This window comes from Triticum urartu, chromosome 5 (genome assembly GCF_003073215.2).
Source record: "Triticum urartu cultivar G1812 chromosome 5, Tu2.1, whole genome shotgun sequence".
Taxonomy (NCBI): Eukaryota; Viridiplantae; Streptophyta; class Magnoliopsida; order Poales; family Poaceae; genus Triticum; species Triticum urartu.
The window spans coordinates 417,981,767-418,004,434 of record NC_053026.1 but is presented as its reverse complement, the minus strand read 5'-3'; the positions used below and the strand labels follow the sequence as shown (position 1 = coordinate 418,004,434).

General features: G+C 45.8%; 4 protein-coding genes across 4 annotated transcripts; 2 read left to right on the top strand and 2 right to left on the bottom strand.

The window, feature by feature from the left end:
- Positions 1–1,887: 1,887 nt before the first annotated feature.
- LOC125509443 (26S proteasome non-ATPase regulatory subunit 9) lies at positions 1,888–5,321 on the bottom strand. Its single transcript, XM_048674424.1, has 5 exons — positions 5,078–5,321; positions 4,892–4,952; positions 4,158–4,265; positions 2,921–3,230; positions 1,888–2,150 (listed from the first exon to the last, which is right to left on the bottom strand). The coding sequence occupies exons 1-5, from the start codon at positions 5,216–5,218 to the stop codon at positions 2,129–2,131; spliced, it is 642 nt and encodes a 213-aa protein (XP_048530381.1). The 5' UTR covers positions 5,219–5,321; the 3' UTR covers positions 1,888–2,128.
- An 88-nt stretch (positions 5,322–5,409) lies between these two features.
- LOC125509445 (cytochrome c oxidase copper chaperone 1-like) lies at positions 5,410–7,673 on the top strand. The gene is made up of 2 exons (XM_048674427.1): positions 5,410–5,558; positions 7,099–7,673. Exon 2 carries the CDS (start codon positions 7,104–7,106, stop codon positions 7,323–7,325), a length of 222 nt encoding a protein of 73 aa, XP_048530384.1. The 5' UTR covers positions 5,410–5,558; positions 7,099–7,103; the 3' UTR covers positions 7,326–7,673.
- A 2,106-nt stretch (positions 7,674–9,779) lies between these two features.
- On the top strand, positions 9,780–11,686 carry LOC125509444 (ubiquitin-NEDD8-like protein RUB1). Its single transcript, XM_048674426.1, has 3 exons — positions 9,780–10,019; positions 10,983–11,242; positions 11,412–11,686. The coding sequence occupies exons 1-3, from the start codon at positions 9,927–9,929 to the stop codon at positions 11,518–11,520; spliced, it is 462 nt and encodes a 153-aa protein (XP_048530383.1). The 5' UTR covers positions 9,780–9,926; the 3' UTR covers positions 11,521–11,686.
- Positions 11,687–11,966: 280 nt separating this feature from the next.
- On the bottom strand, positions 11,967–17,706 carry LOC125509442 (BTB/POZ domain-containing protein NPY1-like). Its single transcript, XM_048674423.1, has 4 exons — positions 17,233–17,706; positions 15,046–15,115; positions 13,019–14,185; positions 11,967–12,795 (listed from the first exon to the last, which is right to left on the bottom strand). Exons 1-4 carry the CDS (start codon positions 17,292–17,294, stop codon positions 12,181–12,183), a joined length of 1,914 nt encoding a protein of 637 aa, XP_048530380.1. The 5' UTR covers positions 17,295–17,706; the 3' UTR covers positions 11,967–12,180.
- Between the last annotated feature and the right edge of the window lie 4,962 nt (positions 17,707–22,668).

The following is a 22,668-nucleotide window of genomic DNA, read 5'->3' as shown; positions in this document are numbered from 1 at the left end:
GATGTGGATAGTAATGTTGCAATATAGTCCTGAAAATGGCACGGAAACCCCTTCTTGACATTATGACGACTTTGTGTTTGTACAACATCCGCGTTCTTTAAAATACTACTCCCTCCGTTCATAAATATAAGTCTTTCTGGAGATTCTACTACAGACTACATACGAAGCAAAATGAGTGAATCTACACACTAAAAAGATTTATATTTTGAAAAACGGATGGAGTATAAAGCATGTATATTTATGGAGGCTGCCCCGCTAGAGTTGCTCTAGCGTATGAGAAACGGTTGGACACACTGAACTTTAGCTTTAAACACAGCGCACATGAACTTTAGCTTCAAACTGCACAACCTGGCTCACTGTTGACTTGTGATGGGACAGATGAAGCGACGAACTGTGCGCCCATGAGCCGTTTCACCTCATAGAGTCCCAGGGAATTTAATTTGGTTAGGTACCTCGTAGCCATCAAACATTTTACATGGCAGGGGCCCCGCATCATGGAGTCGCATTTTATACGAACAGTGTTCCCTTTATGCTGCCGCCCAACATTTTTGTATCACAACAATATCTTTGCCGGGTCATACCTCCAGGGCTCTAATCATGAGCACAAGGTTGTTCCATACCTCTTTGCAGTGGGGGCCTTGGTCTCTATGGCCTCCCAAAAATCTGCAAAGGGAACACGCTTACGACGAGACGACCATTACCCACTGACAAGAGCGGCCAAATCGGAACACTTTTATAGCATAATATCCGATAATTAAAGAAACGTCCATGACACATGTTGTCCTACGTTAACCTGCAGCACTCCTGGTTTTGGACATCATCATGTGGCTAAGTACACAAGTTTAAGTGGAACCAATCAGTGGTGCATATGTTAGGGTGGGTGTTTAGGTGAGGTTATTAATCAGTGCAGGCATAGATTGGCCTCATTGGAGGGTATATAAATAAATAAATAAAATATTGTGGACTTTGTCCACTATATGTTTTTGTTTAATAACATTGTCTACTAGGAGTAGATGTTTGGTTGTGAGCATAACGAACTCTCCATGTTTAGTACTCCCTCCATTTTTATATACAAGGCCACAAACTCAGATTACAGGTACCAACGTAAAATTTAATGCCTGCTTTACAAGTCAACTTTTTTTCTTGTTTACTGGAATCATTAATACTCTGCATGCATACAAAGAAACTGAGTGGAGGAAGTAGCTGACTGTCATTATGACTGCATGCATACAAGTATTAAACATGTTGTTAGTACGAGAAAATATCATTAACTGTGCCTCGATTACTGTCCGTGGCCTTGTATAGATGCAAAATGTATATTCCATAATGGCCTTGTATATAAAAATGGAGGGAGTACTATCAGAGAATCAAGTAGGCTAGCTCTTGCCATCGGTCGGTTCGCCAGTCCTATGGTGGGCGTCTTAATTAATCCTCGCATTTTGTTTATATAAATAGCAGGTCTGCGCATCATCATGTCTCTAAATAGCATGCTCTCTTTAGATAAATTATACAGCATGCTCATATAAGAACCAAAGGTATTTTCCTACGCAGTTTCTGGCAACCGGCTGCCGATTTAGGGCTAATTAACAACAGCCGATAGTCTAAAGTTGGGCTAAAGCTTATTAGGTGGATGCTTAATGCTCCCATGCGAGGCCGAACAATTCCTGAAGCGATGCATTCTCACTAAGTCGCCACGCGTATACAAGTGACCGACGTGCTGTTGTTCTTGTTGAGCAGTCTGCGTTGTGTATGTAAGACCAAGTCGCCAAAGACCAGATGGGACCTTTCCACAATTGCACCGAGAATTGACACTATTTTTCTCTGCGTCCACACGATCGACCCAACTCCATTTTGACTCCAGGTTTTCTGCATCGTCATTACCAAATGTGATGGGCATAGTTCTTTAAGCGCAGCTATAGGAATTGTACCAAATAAAGCTTGTAACCAAGGCAACTACAGGTTCCACAAGTGGCATTGTACTTTAAGCGCAGCTACAGGTAAAGTAAGTACAGGCATTCAGGTTATCAGTTTACTTCGACTCGATTGAAACGTTGAGCGGCAAGAGCTGTCAGCACAAGTGCAGACGTGAAAGCACGCCATTCTTCAGTTGAATATATAGACCGACCCTTCATAAGATTCGGAAATGGCACCTGTGAGAACAAGAAACCAAGTTACAGTTAAGACATAAATCAACAAACCGTTAACACGTATGATAAGCTTGTCAGCTAGAGATGGCATGGTTTACATGTGATCTGCTGTTAGCATTCAACGACAGAAGAAAAAAAAATACTGCAGAAGGATCAACAGAACTAACAAAGAACATACATCTTCAGTCTATCCAACATGTCGTGTGATTATGTCCGGGTAAGATCCTCACAAGCACTTCACATGCTGCTTCTGGTTATTTCCTATTACCAGGTAGGGTTGCCGAAGAGGTGGTAAGTGGTGCCTAATCGGCAAATTGCTGACTAGGAGGGACATTACTACAAAATAGGGGTTGTGTTTGTTGCACAATTCTCCAGAACCTGAGGTTTCATGTATAAGGTAGGAGGACATGCAGTTCTCTGCAATTTACTGTAAAAGCTGTTTTCAACATAATAGTAGACTAGAACAAATTGCCATCATGTATTTGTTCAATATAAGTCTCCATGACCCTCTACAAAAAAATATGTGCATGTCACAACTGAGGTAGCGTTGTGTCGCATCTAATTCATGTCAACCCGGTCACATTTAACAGTCAAGGTATACACTTTTGTTAGTAATATTTGTAACAAGGGGAGTAAGTACAGGGATCTGCTGTGACAACAAAAGGCATCCTAAATATTTACATTAACAAAATATTGAAAAAGAAAGGTCTGATACTTTTTGATAGGCTAAAAACGCAACAGAACAATTGATACAGAAGTTTAGTAAAGCATACCCCATAAGTCCTCTTCCATGCCACTTTCTTGGTGTGATTGTCAAGTTCATTGGTGATCCCTGACGAATGATGAGTAGAGATACTTGATTATCCTCATTGGAAACGGCTTCAGAAACAAGCCTTTCTTGCAGTCTGCCACCAGCCTCTACACTCCCAAACTTCACTATCTCATCCCCAAGCAGCAAGCCATCCAAAGCAGCAGGAGAACCATCTGCAATGTCATCAATTATGGCAAAAGGAAGTCTGGTTACCACATCCTCTTCCATAGGATCATTTTGAGACAATCCACCATGCAGTGGAGCTGATATACCTGCATGCGATCAAATATGATGGAGATCAGCAACTTTAATTTCCTTACCATTATAATTATTATAATTTAATTCATGCTTAAGAATGGGCCTTGTTCCATGCAGTGATGATTCTACATGTAAGCTATGGGGTCAGCTGACTCGACAGTCTTTTTTCATTCACCGTTAGGTTTAGAGAGTTTAGTGCACTTGAACACACAGCATTTTGGTGCTGCTGTCGCCACTAGTTTCAAGGTAACTGGATGTTTAACACGGCAATGTGCAAATAATGCGATGGCATCCATTGGTCATCAGTTTGTGTTCACACAGTAAAAATAATAATTCTTAAAATGCTAAACCATTTTGTAACTGAGGGTATTTCAAGTGTCAGTGTTAGTGAGCATGAGTAAATTACAAAGTGTTGGTGAGGTTATAAAGATCATTTGAAGATATGTCATAAAAGAAAGCCAAGACACACCACAGTAAAGAGTAAACCAAGAACTTGAGAGACCAATACGAACTTTGAATATGTCCAATCTCACAGATTTAATTTAATCTATCCATCTCCAAACATAGGTCAACTTCAGATGCATGTAGTCAACCTTTTTGAAACTTTGACCAGTATAAGAAGGATATAGAATCACCAAAACTAGTTTCATTCGATTTGTTTTGTAGAGTGCTTCCATAATACATGAGTTCTATGTATTATTTAGCTACTAGTATATTATGATAGAAATTAGTTACAGTCGTGCATTGGAGTTCCAAAAGTAAAGAAATGTCTAATTTGTGGACAGGAGTACAGTACTTACGGAAAATAAGATATATTTATTTTCATGTGTTCCTTATAGACATCTGAGAAGATACAAATGGCAGATCTATAAGCTTGGAAGCACATTTCCCATCATGACAAGTTAATGTGACCACAGAGCCACAGAGTGTCCAGTACTTACCAGAACTTCTTGGGATTGATTGCTCATTTCTTGTTAATTTTGTAGAGTGTAAAACTTCCAGATTCTTCTCAATTTTGCTTGTAACATCCTTGTGGTCATTCCTCAGCTCTGCAATGTACATTATACAGTGTAAGTACCAAATATACTTTACAGCACGCTGAGAAGATTTAGAATATACACACTATGATGATGTGCAATGATTAGTTCTTGCCAGTCGGCCTAAGCCCATAAGCCAAATCTGTAAATGTACTCAGCAATGAAGAAAAACGATGATCCTGAACTTACAAAAAAAGGACAACTCTTTTTTTTTTCTCAACACTTAACGCCCATCAGTTCAGCATAAGAGATAACACTATGCTTCACCCCTAATCTCCTATGAATGTTCTATATTTACTATCAGTTCACTACTGATGCCAAAAGGGCATGCCCTGATATCCAACTTGCTGAACACTCGCCAGGCATAGCTCATATCAGGGCCACCTCCCAACACCCAGAACTCACCACCCTCGCAGGAGAAGCAATTCAACTACAACTCTTGCATCCCCATTACTGGCCACAAATGTCACCGTATTTGCAAAAATCAATTCATAATCCCGGACCATGAATGGAGCACCATAAGGTGCACGGCATACGCCAAAACAAACGCAACGCGTCAGCAGTACATGTAGCCATACGGTAGAAACAAGCGCATCGATATGATAAGTAGTAGGACGAGAATCCGAGTGAGAGCATACCACCGAGCTTGCGGCGCTGGGCGAGGACGGCGGGGATGTCGATGTCCGCCCTGGGGAAACCCTAAGCCGAACCAAAACAGCCGCGATTAGCAAACTATAACCCGTCGAGGAAGGAGCGGAGGACAACGCAGAGGGTTCATGCTGCTAGGGTTTAGGGCGCGGGGGGAAGCGAGGGCGCGACGGTACCTCGGCGTCGACGAGGGAGCCCGTGATGCCCGCCCCGCCCGGCGCGGAGAGGGCGGCGATGATGGCGTCCATCTCCGCCTCCAGCGCCGACCGCCGGTCCATCAGCCTCATCGTCTCCGCCTTCACGTTCGGCGCCACCATGATCCCTCTGTCTCTCTCTCCCCTCTCCGCTGCGGTGCTGTTCTCTCTCTGCGGCGGCCGAGGGAAGAGGGGGACTGGTTTGCGTGCGGCGCGGGTCGGAAGTCTCTACTCGCGTCCAGTCGAAGCGTTGCGGACCGTTCGATCTAAAACCAACGGTCGCGATCGGACGGGGCCAAGTAAATCTGGTTCGGTTCACACGGAGCAAAGTGGTCTTGTTCCTCCAGAACCCTCTGCCGTGCGGCGCGGTTCCTCTTTCGTTCAGAAGGCAAGAGCGATTTTGGATCCGGGGCCTCCAGCTCCCGCCGCCCTCTCCCGCCGAATCCCGGAGCTCCGTTCGTCGGTAAGCCCCGCCGGCCCTTTCCCGTGCCCATTCCGTGACATGCTAGTCTGTACCTCGACCGATGCTGAGGCGTGGTGCTCTTTGTTAAAAGAATTCAAGATGTGATCCTAGCCTTGCTCACCTTCGATACTGATGGGCGATTTGGGTAGCCGGGACTAGGATGATGCTATCGGCTCGGTATCCGCGATTCTTCTATGTATTTTACTGCTCCCTGCTGTTTAGGTGGTAGTGTTACTTTAGCCTGAATTGCCGTTGATTTCTTGGGGGGGGTGAATAGGATGATTGTTGTGCGACGTGGGGTAGGAAATGGAATTTTCGGCGCAGTCCCCTTGCCGGATTTCTACATAACCGAGCGTGTGTATCTGGATTTACCATGCGCAAATCGCATGAGGCCGTATACGGGAGTTTGTGACGGTAGAGTACTGAGGCTTCTTGACATTGTCAAGTAGTCAAATTCAGAGGCATATATTATCTACAAATGCTTGAAGCGCATGCTTAATCCGTAACCCTGTCGGAAGATGCTCATTGCCAGCTTTCGCTTCTCCAACTCGAGGGTGATGCACAATACCGCAAGCAAAGCTGTGCAATAACTTACTGCCTGAGCTAGGCTGCCTAGACATTTGCTGTAGATCCTTCAAATTTGAGGATGGTTAAAGTTATACGGTCTTAATATAGCAGGCCGCCCTCTTTTACAAAAAGGTTGTCTATGCAAAATTGCCAATCATGGAACACAAGGATCTGTTGTTTCCCTTGATTTTGATTGCAAATCATGGAATTACAAAAGGCTCCATTTGGATTGGTTTGTTACCTCAACATCCCGAATGGTGTTGACAACACTGTTAGGGTACATAGCCAATTTTGATTGGATAGGATATCTATTTCGCCATTGGCCCTTTTCTCTCCTGCAACTATTGTAGCTGTGTTCTTCTTCTGAGACTCCTGTTATTGCCACAAGGAGCTAGTATGTTGCTATTATGTTCCATTGTCTGGATACTGTATACGCTGCAAGTGATCATACAAAATTGTGCTGGCATACACTACTTGGCTTTCGAATTGGCTGAATTCTGAACTTGTTGAAATTGGTGGTCCCACTATGCACCACATAATCTGATACTGGTACTTTGTTGCCTTCTAAGAGCCGGGTAATGAAAATTGTGTTGTCTTCTAAAAATTACACTACTAGGTTCAGGGTTCAAAAACATCCATGGTTCAGATTCCGTGATGCTGTTGATTTCCATTATCTGAATACTGTTTACACTGAACATGATCATACAAAAGTTCACTAGCAGGTGGTACTACTTAGCTTTCAAATTGGGTATGTTCTGAACATGTTGAAACAAGTAATCCGAGCACATAAATGAATTATGTGTAGGCTTTTCAAAATCCAGGTAACGAAAACTGTGTATCTTCTAAAAATACTAGCAGGTGCAGTGTTCTAAAGCCTCTGTGATTCATCCCTGAACAATCAAGCTGTTGGTCTTGCTGCCCCGTTTTGTTTTGACATTTGACACTGATGTGGTACCATTACGATTAATTTCAGAGGAGATGGGGAACAGTGCATCTGCGACAACCGTCGCCCCAACTGCAGAAGAAAAAACCGGGCAAGCTCCAGCGCCTGACACGAAGCCGAAGAAGAAGATATGCTGCGCCTGCCCCGACACAAAGAGGCTGAGGGACGAGTGCATCGTGGAGCATGGCGAGGATGCGTGCGGGAAGTGGATCGAAGCCCATCGCCTATGCTTGAGAGCCGAAGGGTTCAACGTCTGATACGTTTAAGAGCGTCGCACTTCTGAACGACGAACAATGTCGGTTAACAGTTTGATCGCTGGGCATTCCAGTTTGCGGGGAGGGGTGTTCTCCCCCCTAATAGGCATTCAGCGCCACAGATGATATATGGAATTTTGTTATAAATGGTACCGTGTTGGGCTTTCTCCAAACGGTGTCATTGTTTGGAGACATTCTTGTTTCTTCTTGTCTGCTGGTTGGGCTGGATTTTTCACTGAACTAGATGATACCCCGCACGTTGTTGCGGAAATATTTGCAATACATTTCGATGATATGTGATTTCTATGGAACGTGAATAGTGATACTATGAAAACTAAAATTGCAAATCCATATGCTTTATTGTGTTTGATTAATGTATTGTAAAATATCTAATATATGTTTGCATGTTGAGGTGGATATTTCCATGTGCATGAATGCATGTTGTGGTAGGCCTTTTGCCATGCATGTTGCTTGATGACGTGACATGCTTGCATGTTGAGAGAAATATGTTAGTGGGAGCTAGCTATTTAGATATAGAAGATTATCGTGCTAGCATAGTAATGCTGCTTACGGTCCCCCGTTTGTAATTCTATTGCCGGCGCCTGTTGCCTGTTGCCTCCTTTGGCTGAACGGAGCAGCACCACACGGTGTTGTGGAATATGTGCTCGTAACGTGTGGATGGGTTGTGCACGCCGTCAGCTTTTTATTTCTGGCGGCGGGGGCTGCGTGGGATGTAAGCAGATGCTGAACTTTGAGTAGACGAGTTTACCTGCGACGCTGCCGACGCAGCCCGTTGGTTCGCGAACGCTACCACGCGAACTGATTCGTTTGTGCGTGCGCCCCTGGGTTTTGTGTGCACGGGTATGCCAGTAACTTCTTTCCCGGAAGAGTTGGCAGGAAAGAAAAAAATGCGAACCAACTTGGGCCTCTTTGATTCACATTTTTTTTTCGGTGAAATTCTTGATCTGTTCATAATCAAATCACGACATTTTAGATATCACAAGAGATATAACAAAAAAAATACAACCAAATATGTGGACCATCTAATGAGGAATACAAGCACTGAAGTGAGTCGAAGGTGCGCCACCATCGTCGTCCTCCCTCACTATAGTTGGGCAAACTTTATGGTACTAAACGGTTGGGAAGTCGTCGTGCGAAAATCTCACAGGACCAGTGCCCCAGAGCAGCAATCATTGTCGATGAAGACCAGCACCGACCCAATCTCGTGAAACCACATAGACACTCCTCCACACGCCCTCCGACAAGGCTAGACGTATCATTGAGACGAGGATCAAACTTGAAAGACATTATTTCTACTAAGGGGCATCGCCGCAACCACACGACCTTAACCAAGACGCTAAACCTAATAAAAGCGAGAGTGGGGTCCCTCCGCCAGTGAGAGCCCGAGGTCCTCCACACCTCCACTGCCCAAAGGCATCGAAGGTGGAGAGGCCCGACGGAGACACTAGTGGGAGGAGGAGGAAACCTAATTGTCTAGGAGTCTTTTTGTGGTGAGCAAAATTAGGGTGACATGCCAACTTGAATCCTATAAGATTAGCAAACTATAAAAATTTAGACTGGAGAGTGTTTAATACCACACGAAAAACAAATGATGGCGAAAAAATGATCTACGCGGGATGTAAATTTTCCTCTAAGATAGCGTGCAAATTAGTCCTTCGAATGTTTTTCTAAGGATTCTAATCCTACAAATCAAATACTATATATAGAGAAAATTATAAGGATACACGTCCTATCCTATAAAAATTCTGCTCCCTCCATTACGTAACGTATGGCATATTTTGTTTTCTGAAAGTCAAACATGTCTTTTTCTTGCAGATAGTTTACATTTGACAAAGTTTATACTCCCTCTATTGCTAAATATAAATCTTTTCAAAGATTTCAATATAGACTACATACGAAGCAAAACGAGCGAATCTACACTCTAAAATATTTCTTGCAGATAGTCTACATTTGACAAAGTTTATACTCCCTCCATTGCTAATATAAGTCTTTTTAAATATTCCAATATGTACTACATACGAAGCAAAATGAGTGAACCTACACTCTAAAATATGTCTATATACATCCGTATGTAGTTTATATTGAAATCTCTAAAAGACTTGTATTTAGAAACGCAGTGAGTACTTCATGGGATATAAAGTATAGACATCTAAAATACAAAAAAAAAAGAGTACACTTCATGATAAATCTAATAACAGTGGTTTTTGTACTGTGAGTATTGATTTTTTTAATTCATCAAACAAACTTTCAAAAAACAAAATATAAATTCTTTTAGGGTGTAAATATAAATTATATTGTGGAACGGAGCGAGTATAAAAAATGTATTTTTTTAATCAAAAGGAGGCGTCGGGTCGGGCCCGACTGGAACAGGAACACCCACCGGCCCGCGGGTTCCCGACGCCAACGCCGCCACCCCTCCCCCAATAAATCCAGCCGGACCCGAGCCGCAGAGACACCCACCCCACCCGAGGAGAAAAGAAAGGATTTTCGTTTCGTTTTCGTCCGCTTCCGCCCCCGCTCCGTCGTCCTCACGCGACCAGCAGCTTGACTCCCTCCCGCACCGCACGCACGAGCAGCAGGAAGATGCAGATCTTCGTCAAGACCCTCACGGGGAAGACCATCACCCTCGAGGTCGAGAGCAGCGACACCGTCGACAACGTCAAGGCCAAAATCCAGGTGCGCCGCCGCCGCCGCCCCCTTCCTAATCCTTTCTAGGTCTACCCGCTGATTGGTCCGGTTTGATTTTGCTGAGGCGATGCGTCCGGTAAATCGTTGGTGTGCCGCTCCTATCCCGCCCGGGGGCCATCTGGTTCTGCCCTAGTTCTTTAGACGGCGTGCTGTTTCTGCGCATGTTTGTTAGGATTTCAGCTTGCGCTGCGTTTATTCGGGCAGGCACTCGGAGTTGTGTTCAGGTTTCCTGGCAGGGATATTATCGGGCGAAGTTCGGATTGCCCGAATCAGGGCAAGCATGCCGGGACGTTTTTAGCAAACTCTGTAGGGTTTCTTTTGCGGGGCTGCGCCTAAAGTTGTATGCAAGGGTTCACCCCTTTCTTCTGTCAAATTAGATTAAACAAATCCCTTTTGGTATGCAAAATTAGAACAATTAAGGTAGTTCCTCTTTGTGAAGCTGAGACTGTAGTTGTATACAAAGTCTATCATTGTGTTGTATAGTGGGTATCTGATTCAGTAACAAATTACAAAAAGGAATACCATTCTTTGTTGTGACACATGGATATCTCACTTGATATCTTGTGCTGGTGCTGCTCCTTGTGATAGGGTAGAATATATCCAAGAATGCCTTTATTTTGTTCCCCAAAAAAATGATGAGATCACTGCCTTTATGCGTTTCATTCTTGTAGTTCCTATTAATCTGTTACAAATCACACATCCATCCTTTATGCTTTTCACTGTTGTATAATTGTTGTAGTGAAGGTACCTATGCTCCTTTTCAAATCACGCATCCATTCTTCGTCATGTCTGTCACAGCTGTGACCAGAATCCAGAAAATAATTCTGCACTGCGAACTTTGCTTTCTTCACTTGGCATTGTATCAAGATAGCTACTGCATTGGTCAAGTGGCAGGCTATATCCTACCTCAAGCACTTGTGGAAACTCACGCTATTTTGTGCACTGTCACAGGACAAGGAAGGGATTCCTCCGGACCAGCAGCGTTTGATATTTGCTGGCAAGCAGTTGGAGGATGGACGCACGCTTGCTGACTACAACATTCAGAAGGAGTCGACTCTTCACTTGGTCCTCAGGCTCAGGGGCGGCACGATGATCAAGGTCAAGACTCTCACTGGGAAGGAGATCGAAATCGACATTGAGCCCACCGACACGATTGACAGGATCAAGGAGCGCGTTGAGGAGAAAGAAGGCATTCCTCCTGTGCAGCAAAGGTAATAACAAAGCCTGATATTACTCTTCTTTCGATCTTTCTACATGCATTATATTCTGCTCAAATGAACTCTCTCTGTTCCTCATATCTGTAACAACGGCGGGGGACACTTTGTAGTATCTAGTATTTGGATGGCCCAGACTAACGGTGTAATTATTTTCTGCTTGCAGGCTGATATACGCTGGTAAGCAGCTTGCAGATGACAAGACTGCCAAGGACTACAACATCGAAGGTGGCTCGGTCCTCCATCTTGTCCTTGCTCTGAGGGGTGGTTACTAGTTAAGCTGTAATGGAAACACTTGCCTCCTGAGAGAAGTGACCATTGGTGGCATGGAACCTGTGTTGGTGTTGCAAAGAGATAATAACAAACTAGCTTTGCTTAGTGGGAGGGGCTGTCTTCCATGTTATCTGCCTATATGATTTGACAAAACTACTCGCAACTTTATCCGCCTCTGTTATTAGCTCTGCTGCGTAGTAAGATCCATATATCACCTGAATTTTGATTGTGTTTCGCCACTCTTTCCTGAATTCAAGTTTCATGTAGGGCTAAATGCAGAAAGATTGATCGGAAAATATAACAATATTCATGTGAGGCTGGTTCGCCGAATCCTGAAAACATTCTGCTCTGGACACAAGAACGAGTGTTCGCACATACCCTTTTAACTTTTTCTTCATAAACATTTCAGAGAAGAACCAACCATACTAGATCTTTCCTCTAGTTAAGATACACTGGTAAGCTACGGGTCTCTGACTTAGATAACCATACAGAGAGCAGCATATTGAGCTGCTTACAGTCCTCCCAAACATATTTTCTCTTCATTGACCAGAGCAGGGAGCAAACAAAAATGATGAGCATCAGCTGATAACTTCTCTTTCCTGTACAAACCTAACCCAAAGCTAAACTAAAACAAGAGGGGGGACAAGGAGTAAGAAGAGCCCCTATGAAACAGAATACCTTCTGTTCCTAAGAGGGGGAAGAGGAGAGGGCTTCACTTCCGTTGGCTTCGCCGTCGATGGTGGGCTCTGTGAGCTGCCAGACGTCTCTGAACCCTTGCCGCTCTCTCCATGCCCCTTGCTGCTCCACAGCTTGTCGAATATCCTCCTCGACCGCGACTGCAGCAGGAGGCCTCCGAGTTGGTCCTTGAAGCTGTTCCTGCCAACAACTTGATCTTTGAAGCTGTTTCTGCCAACAACTTGATCCTTGAAGCTGCTTCTGCCTCCCCTGAGCTCGACGTGCCGGTCCTCGCCCTCTCCTCTTGCGCTTAGGCTTGTCACTTGCTTATCCAGCTTGTTTGGGTGCCTCGGTATCCGCCTTTCGCAGTGCTCGCTTTGTTCCTGCACAGGCTTTGCACAAGCATGCTCTCCGCCGTCAGTTGGGGCTGGTACACTGCTTGAACCCGCCCTCAGCTGCTGGAAGAAGAGGACCTGCACCACCACCCGGAGAGGCAGGCGGTCGTTTTGTGTGGCATGCACGCATGCATCTGTCGAAAGCTTCTTGACATCTATCAGGCTGCAGATCTTCTTTTTGTCTGCTTTGTTTATGTCTGGATGTTCCTGGTTAGAAGAAGCAAATGATCAGGTGTGGTTATGGTCTTATAAAAGGTGAGATAGCAAACAGGCGATTTATCAAGTCTGCTTCCATGCTTAACCAAAGACTAGTATAACTATGGTTAAGATTTGTATAAGATTATTAGGATCAAGTTTCCATTCAGTATAGCAGAAAGTACTGACAGCAACCATTGAGCAAATTTAGGTTCATCAAGTGCATTGAACATACCTTGATATACGCATCAACCGCGTAGTACAAGCCGTCATGAACAGGTCTAGCTGCTTCTGGCACCGCCGTAGCTAGTTCTACAAAGGTGGAGAATTCAAGGTCTGGATCTGCAGCTACTTCAGATAGGTACCCATCAACCAACTCCCCTAGAGCCAAAGTGGATTCTTGCTCAAAGTTGAGCTCAATCATTTTCTCATCAGATTTCTCGACGAAATCGCCATTGTGAGACAATGCTGTTCTTGCAACAAATCTCTGAACAAGATTATGGACCAACCGAACATCATGCATGCCCTCACTGGGCGAAGCAGCAGGCAACAAGAGATCCTTCACCGAAGCTTTGTGCAGCTGGAAACTGATCCTTCTCATGAGCTCCTCCTTCACATGATCCCCAGACCCAACTAATATAGCAACTTTCAAGAGCTTCAGGAGAAACCTGCAAGAGCAACCCGAGCTCTTATCTGACGGCAGCAACCATATTATGGTCTCCACCAAGCATTGGTTCCTTCTCATGTAATCATCAGCGACCAGAGCGTCGTAAGAGTCTGGCAGCCACCTAACTGCATAGGCTTTGAGGGCTTCTCCTATCAAGTCAGGTGACATCCTCCCCTTGGATTTGATAGCAACCATAACTCTCTTGTAGAGATCAACATCCAATTCACACAAGTCCTCAACCCACCAGTCCTTGGGAGCTACCGAAGTTTTTCCTGCCGGCTCAATTATTTCAGTGCAGGCTACTCCTTTCTTATTATAACTGTATGACCAGGATACATTTGCAGGATCTACAGAGGTCTTCGAAGCAATGGCGTCGATACATCTACCGACAACCTTCAGCTCCTCAGACCAAGGTAACAGTGCCTTCGTGCTCTGGAGAACAATGATCGAGTCTTTCCAGCTCCGGAGGATGCTGGAGTTTATAAAGACCTCGATTTTGAATATCAAGTTCCCTTTGTCCATATCTTCGGTCATTCCAAGGAACTCTGCTGCACATCTTGCTGCAACAACATTGTGGGGACTGAGGGTGACAACCATCCCATAGCAGAATTTTGCACATATTTCAAACCCTTTTGCTCCCCCGGGTAAATCATCTATGTGGATGTCATCTGTCCCTTTCTCAGTAGCCTTAAGGACTAGCTTCTGAAGTTTGCTGCTCTTGGACAGAAGGGGAAACTGCATACAACAATCAACACAGACATAAATTTTCAGTCATGATTGGTAATCAGATATTGCTCTGCATATGAGTTATCACCAGCTAGAAAATAAATCATTTACATAATGCAGCACTGGTGATTATAACACTCAAGTGACAAAATGCCAAGCACTTGATGAAAATGATTAAGCTTGTATCTATGCAAATGCTATCAGGGTATTCTTTCCTTCAGCAGTGTTTTGAGTTGAATTATTGTCATGGGAGTCTGAAGCAACCCTAAAATTTAGGCAAGTTTTAAATAGCTAACTGATACCCTGGTAAAACTAAAGTTTACCAGCACCAATATTAAGTACTGAAGTGTTCCATGCAGGTAGGTTTTACTTGATTCAACACAATTTGACAACACAAATCACTTTCTTTACTTTAAGCTACAAGCAGACCTTGTTAAGAAAAAAAAACGGCATAGGGTTGCTACAAGGTGTTGTTAGGCTGAAGAATGGTAACATAAATGCAATGGATGATTCTTCGATTTGTTTGGTTAGATTGCCGAAGGCAGTCTATTAAGCATCAAAAATATTTTAAGGTGGTGTTGATAATCAGCTTGGCAGTGAAAATAAGTTGTGTGTGAAACAGGACCCAGTAGATTGGAAAGGGACAGCCCAACAGCAATCAGACGTGAAGCATAAATGTTGATGATGTTACTACTCTTGATGGCATGACAAAGAGACCCCGACAGTTGAACATTCTATGTCTGAAGAACTACGTACTCCAGGATGTAACACATATCTACTTCCACCACCCTTGCCGTTATTTGTAGAAGCAAATATAAATGCTTAGTGTTGACTTCAGCAAAAATTGCTGAAAATACTGGCACACTGACCTTGTGCAAGTAGAATCTGACTTCACCGATATGCACAATAACATCTGTTGCAAGGTCGGACACCACCAATCTGCGCGTATCAACAAACTTGTGAGCATATCGTATTGCGAAACAGAACACAGAAACACTCTTTGGTAGCCATGGTAACGTTAAAAAAACATTACAGAGATTTAGTTTTATACAGGTAGTTCTTGTACCCGCCTAACGCTCCTACAAAGCTTTCACCCCCAAAATCACGCATACCAATTGTGGAGAAGCTCAGGAAAATGTCAAAACTATCAGAATGAAACAAACATCTGAGATTATGTTAACAGTCTCCCGCAAAAAAACAACATATCGACCGTCACCCGCAGACCATTGACTAGTCGCTCTCTCGGAACACATGACAACAGCGTAGACATGAAGCTTATCCTAAGCTGTAAAGACCTCCACTACATCTACAACACACCAATAATGGAGGAAAAACATGCAGTGGCAGTTAAACTAGACTGTGTATGCGGCTCGCTTTCCAGTTATTCCAGTTCAGCAAAGGGAAGAAGCAGGGCACTAGGGGTCTGGAGTTGGTGAACAGGACACGTATGCATGCCATCGGCTGGCCACTAATCATTAGTTCATTACTAATTAACAAGGTCCAGAAATCCCACAGGCTCAACTTGAGCTTGACACCATCCCTTTCCAATGTTTCTTCATCTAGTTAACTGGCTACAAAAGCACCTTGCCAAGAAGATACATATGTCAGGCTCAAGCTCTGCTTTGTGCTTTAAACCCATTTCTTTTTTACCACCAGCACTTGGCATTCAGAGAAAAGAATGCTGGATTGCTTGGAGAGACCATCAACTTGCAGTGGATTCTTTAGATTAACCGGAGGCAAAGTGAGGCCTGATCAATGATTAGTGAGATGGGGAGATGACAATTGTTTTCTTCCTTCCTTGACAATAACTTAACCCTGGCCAACTTTAACCAAGTTGCCATGCCAAGACGAACAGCTAGTGGCATCTGCATTAGATTAATACTGGCGCTCAGCGCATTGCCCCTAGCACTCAGATCTATTCCGCACTAGCAAAGAGGGGAGAAAACAAGTGCTACAACATGTTTGGATTTAAAAGACAAAAGGAAGTCAATCATACTTTTGGGCGAGCAAATGATGCAGAGCAATCTACATGAGGGTGAAAGGCACTGACGGACGCCGGGAAAAAGATGCAAGAACATTTCAAGTAAGTAAATGAGACCCAACCAAAGGATGAATGAACTACAGTATACATTACAAGAAGAGTGTTTTTCGTTGTTGTTTTTTAATCAGAGGAATGCTCATCGCTGTGAACTGAACCGTATAAGAGGCTAGGGGGGAGGATGGCGACAATGGGACGGACACGAACAACTAATCCCGAGAGAAACAAGGAATGCCAGCTCGAGGGATCAGTTGGAGAAACTCCGTTCTGCTACTGGTATCATAGTGCTAGATCCAGTTGGGAGAAGCGTAGAGAGCCACACATGGAGGAAGCATAAACAAAAGAAGGCGGGCAGAGGGGACAGGACAAGGCAGAAACTGGTAGAGATAGATAGATAGAAACGGCGCACACAGCCTAGCACTCCGCACTTCCCAAGAACCAATAGTCAACTCACGCCGTGGCTCGAGATGAAACAGCCGTATTTTGGAGCAAAACTGTTTTTTATGGCGCATTAGCAATCGGACAGGGGGTGAGTAACCAAGATCCAAGCGCAATGCCAGGCCCAAAACTCCACATAAACTGGTACAGGAGGAAGAGGCGCAAGCACGACAGTCGGAGTAAGAAGGTGGTGATGCGATAAGAGCGGTTCCCGAACGGCCGCCATTCTATAAGCTCTGCTGTTCCAAAGGGACGCACGGCATGAATACGCTTGCAAGAATCTCACCGGGAGCACTAACAGAAGGAAGGGAGAAGACGAAGGTGTCTGTGGCAAGAATCTTGCGGCGAAACGCGCCTAGCTACGTGTAGAACAAGCGGCGAAGGAGATGTACACGAAGAGATTCTGTTCTGCTCCGCCGCCATGAACCGGAGAAGCGGCGGCGGCGCGAGCAAGAAACGTAAGACAGCAGACAGCGCAGGGGAAGGGAAAACCCGCCCACGGTTTGAGCGGGAAGGAAGCAACGGTAGAGATGGACAGGAGGATGAGAGAGGAAGGAAAGACGGAAAGAGGGTGACTGACCTGACGTCGGCGCCGCCGGACTGGAAGGCGTCCGGCTTGGAGCCCAGCTTCATGAACTTCATCTTCTCCCTCGCTCCCTCTCCGGCAGCCTCTAGCTCCCTCGCACCCTCGCAGAAGAAGTCACTGTCTGTCCGTCTGACGCTCACTCAGGCGGCCCGGTGCTTTCTTCTTCCCATGCACTTTCCTTCCCACCCCGGGACGGCGCGAGAGAGAGGCAGCGGGAAGCAGAGCACGGACGAAAAAACCACCCAGCAGTACGCAACGGCAGCAGGGGAAGAGAGTCGTAGCAAGAGAGAGGCGCGGCTGGGTTGGGTTGGTGTGGGGGAGGCTTGAACGCAGCAGCAGCAATTAAAGAAGGGGATATGGAGGGAGGGAGGGAGGAGGCGGCAATGATGGTGATGGCGTGGCGTGTGAGCCATGGAAGGGGTGGTGCTGGTATTATTAACTCCTCCTCGGCCGCTGCTCTGCTCTCTGCGCTCTGCCTGCTCTCCGCGGCTGCCAAAGCCGCCTCCTCTCCTGCTCGCTCCGCCCGTCGCAATGTCAATGGCTCAACGTGGTGTGGTGTGGGCAGGACGCAGTAGCAGCAGTATCTCCCTCTCGCTCTCTCTAGCCTTTTCCTCTGCGTCTGCTCCTCTTTTCCTTCGCCTCAACGCACTGGCAATATGTTAAAAACTCGCCCCCGGCTGCTCCTCCTGCTGCTGCTGCATGAAAACCACACGGCGATGATACTTTTTGGGTTAGGAAAAGGGCGTGGTATTTCTTCCACTGTTTGATCGTATAATATGCTCCCAGGATTAGCTAGCCGGGCTAATTATCCGTTTAGTCTTTTGATGTGCGAGGGCGCGGCAGAACTTTACAGGGAAACGGGTGGGGTGGCGCGCCCCTGCCCCTGTCTGTCGTGCGCGAGCGCGAGTGCGAGTGCGAGAGGAGCGCCTGCGTGCCTCTGCGCCTGTGTGGTGGAGAGAAAGGTGCAACAAACAATCTATCTGCGCGCAGCGTTTAACAGCAGCAGCAGCAGCAGCGCGGCACAGGTCGCTTTCTGTGTGCCAGCTTCACAGGCGGACACATGCCCAGTAATAACGATGTGCAGCAGTGCTCTGGCCTGGTAGTGGTAGAGTAGAGCAGATCCGTCCCCTGTTGTGTTGTAGGAGTATGTACTACTGCCTCCGCCCGGAATCAAAACCGACGTATGTGGTAGATGTATTGAGCGTCAACTAATTTCGGATGAAGAAAGTACTCGGTCAAACGCAGCGCAGTCGTTCCATGCTCACCTTTTGAACGGCGGTGAAGCTGGACTTTTGCTTGGACGAGAAGCAGCGGGTCAGGTCAGTTGCGTCGTCCGCGAGCAAAAAAAAACTTTTGAAAAACGCAGCGCAGGATCATCTGCCCGTATCGGAACAACAATAAGTTAATCGACCAGCAAAAGGTGGCAGCGCCATCCATCCATCCGTAGCCCTCGGTTTGTCACGCATTCCCACCGGCGCACCGCGCACCACGCTCGCTCGGCCGCCACCTTTCCACGCCCCGCCCGCCGTCGGCCGGCCGGCCGGCGCGCACGCCACGTCCCAGCGCGGCAAATACGCTCATGCGCTTTCCATCTCTCCGGCGCGCCGGTACGTGTCCGCGCGTCCTCCGCCCCATGTGCCCCGCCGGCGTTCTTTAGTTAAAAGGCTCAGATACGGCGGTCCAATGAGCGAGCGCAGGATGATGCTCTCCGTCGGCCGGCGCCCATGGGTGGCGTACGCAGCGGCTGTTTATGTATTTGGGCTGGGGGTGCGCATGCGGGCGCGCGCGGGCTGAGGGTGTCAGGTCGATCGCGGGGCGGGGGAGAGAATCTCGGTCAAACGACGACGGGGGCGGTTAACTTTGTGGCTAAACAAATCACCACCCTGCCGGCTTTGCCAAAGTCACCGCGATTTGATGCTCGTTCGTTACTTTGTGGACCGGTGGAAGTAAAGGACCCGGGTGGAAAGGCCTATGTCTTTCTTGAGTTTTTTTTTTTTTGAGAATCATCTTTCTTGAGTGAATTTATTAGGTGCATGGTCGGTTTATATGTGTTTGGTTGAGACATTTTTGCCCTTTCCCTTTTTTTGGCAAAAAGAAAAAGAGCAAATCAATAATAAAAGTTCATCCTTGTAACAAAAACTACATCAAGATTTCAAGACCGCCGAAAAACCACACCTACCGCCAGACCGAGTCGCTATCGCCACTCCCAACCGGAGCCCTTTAGTTTTGCATAATGTGCGTATACAAATAGAGTTTATAGTTGTATCCTACTGAAATGAACACATGTGGTACATGTGTTTTTCTCTCTTTTAAGAAAATAAAAAAGGCTCCCAGTATTTAGGGTTTCCCCACCTCCCATCGGCACCGCCGCCGATCTGCCTCATCTCCTGTATGCTGGAATTTAGTCTATTTTGGACAGCCCAATAACTATTTCAGAAATTCCTAATAAATCCTAGAGGCCCAATTAGCCCATTTGTGCAAGGCAAGGGATACTACTAAAGTTTAGTCCCACATTGCTAATTTAGTGGGAGTTGGACCTCCTTATAAAGGAGGTTCTTTTCCCACTTGTACGAGTATGAAAACAAGAGGGATATCCATGCGCGCTCCTCCTCCGCCGCCCGCCACGCCTCGTCGCCGATATCTAAAATTTTGCCACACACTACGGATATACGAAAGGTCACACGGAAGCATGCGAACGGTGCAGCCCTTCGACTGCTGGTTGTTCGCTTCGTCTATATCTCTTCGTTTCGCCTCCCGTCGTTGCCCTCTCGCCTCCTTCTCTTGCGCCTATAAAAGAGAGGTCGCTCCTCCCAGAGAGACGCACCAGAACTTCTCCTTCCTCTCGCCACCGGTTCCAATCTCTGAGCTGCTGTTGTCTTCCTCATCCCGGCTTGCGACGTGCACCGTGAGTCGGGACAGTAAGCCTCCGAAACAGCACCTTTTGAGTCCTGTACGGGAGAAGGGTGATAAGGTTTTTGGGGAGCGCTCAGCGCGACTACTGGCTGCTTCATCATAGACGATCTGGTCGATGACGACTTCTTCCCCGACGTCCACGACCTCCTCGACGACATGGCAGGCGAGGACACCGACCCCAAGTCCAGCGCTTCTGCTGCTGCTGTCCCGTACGTGTTCTTGTTTTTTCTATTAAAGGTTCTGCCGCAGTTCCTTGTTCTAGTCCTTGTCCTACACCTGATAGGTTCTACTTCATATATGCTACTTGCTATACTGTCTGCTCTAGATATGTTTACTTACAGCTCATATATGAAGATGTTGTTTACCTTCTCTTTGTCAAATTGCATGACTTGCTTTATCTCTGCTATATTAGTCATGCTTTATCTAGTATTTCTGTCAGCAAAGTTGTTTGGTAAATTGCTCATATTTCCAACAATCCAAAAACCTTATTATAGGCAATTTACCCCGAGTGGTTTTGCTACTTTCATGAGACCTCCTATGTTTGAGGGTATCCACTATAAGAGGTGGCGCGTGAGAGCAGTCTTATGGTTTCAAACCATGAGTTGCTATGACGCCACTCTCGGCAAACCTGAAGGAGAGCTTGATGCTCAACAGGCACAAGCTTTTCAGAAAATGGATACTCTGTTTAAGGCTGCTCTCTTGAGTGTTCTTGGTGAGAACATAGTTGATGCTTATGTGTCAATTGATAATGGAAAAGATATGTGGGATGCACTCGAGGCCAAGTTTGGGGTCTCGGATGCTGGCACTGAGGTGTACATCATGGAGCAATTCTATGATTACAGGATGACTGAAGAGCGCTCCGTGGTTGAGCAAGCTCATGAGATACAGTCATTTGCTAGAGAACTTGAGCACTTCAGTTGTATGCTACCGGACAAGTTTGTTGCCGGAGGTATCATCACTAAACTTCCTCCTTCATGGAGGAACTTTGCTACCTTGTTGAAGCATAAGAGGCAGGAGTTTTCCGTCCCGGATCTCATTGGCACTCTTGATGTGGAAGAAAAGGCGAGAGCAAAGGACACACATGCTCGAGGTATTGAGGGAGGATCTAGTGCCAATGTGGTACAGAAGCAGAACTTTCAGCCCCACAAGTTCAAGAACAAGGGCAAGTTTGATGGAAAAGCAAAGTTTGATGGGAAGAACAAGGCTGTGCAACACACGAACTTCAAGAAGAATAATGGCAAGAAGAAAGGTGCTTGTCATGTGTGTGGGGATCCTGATCATTGGGCTCCTAGTTGCCCTAATCGCTACGACAAGCGTCATCCCGGGAAAGGCGGCAAGACCGCTAATGTTGTCATTGGAGACACTGACATGAAGGATGCTGGGTATGGTATATTTCCCACTATTCTTTCAGTATGTCATTCTCCTAACTGGTTGATTGACACGGGTGCTAATGTGCATGTATGCGGTGATATTTCCATATTTTCGTCTTATCAGACCGCAGGAACTTCAACCGTGTTGATGGGCAATGGTTCAAGTGCTTCTGTTCGTGGTGTTGGCACGGTCGATCTGAAGTTTACTTCGGGGAAGATCGTGCGGCTGAAGAACGTGCATTATGTCCCCTCCGTCAATAAAAATCTTGTTAGCGGATCTCTTCTGTGTAGAGATGGCTACAAGCTTGTCTTTGAGTCGAATAAATTTGTAATATCCAAGTATGGAACCTTTGTTGGTAAAGGCTATGAGTCAGGAGGCTTGTTTCGTTTATCCTTATCAGACGTTTGCAATAAAGTTGTTAATCATATTTGCAACAATACTGAATCCAATGTGTGGCATTCACGTCTTTGTCATGTTAACTTTGGTTGCATGTCGCGACTAGCGAAGTTGAACTTAATCCCTAGTTTCACCACCGTCAAGGGATCTAAGTGTCAAGTGTGTGTGCAAGCTAAGCAACCTCGTAAGTCTCACACGACTGCAGAAATAAGAAATCTTGCACCACTAGAGCTCATACATTCAGATCTATGTGAAATGAATGGTGTGTTGACAAAAGGTGGAAAGAAATATTTCATGATGTTAATTGATGACTCCACTAGATACTGCCGTGTGTATCTTCTGAAATCTAAGGATGAGGCTTTGAACTTTTTCAAAATCTATAAAGCTGAAGTGGAAAACCAACTTGATCGAAAAATCAAGAGGCTTAGGTCCGACCGTGGTGGAGAGTATTTTTCCAATGAATTTGATGCTTTTTGTGTGGAACATGGTATAATCCATGAGAGGACGCCTCCCTATTCACCTCAGTCAAATGGGGTGGCCGAAAGAAAGAACCGTACTCTAACAGATTTGGTTAACGCCATGTTAGACACTTCGGGTCTCTCCAAGGCATGGTGGGGGGGAGGCGATATTGACTGCATGTCATATCCTAAACCGAGTTCCCAAAAAGAACAAAGAGATAACTCCATTCGAGGAATGGGAGAAGAAAAGGTTAAAACTCTCTTATCTACGAACATGGGGTTGTTTGGCGAA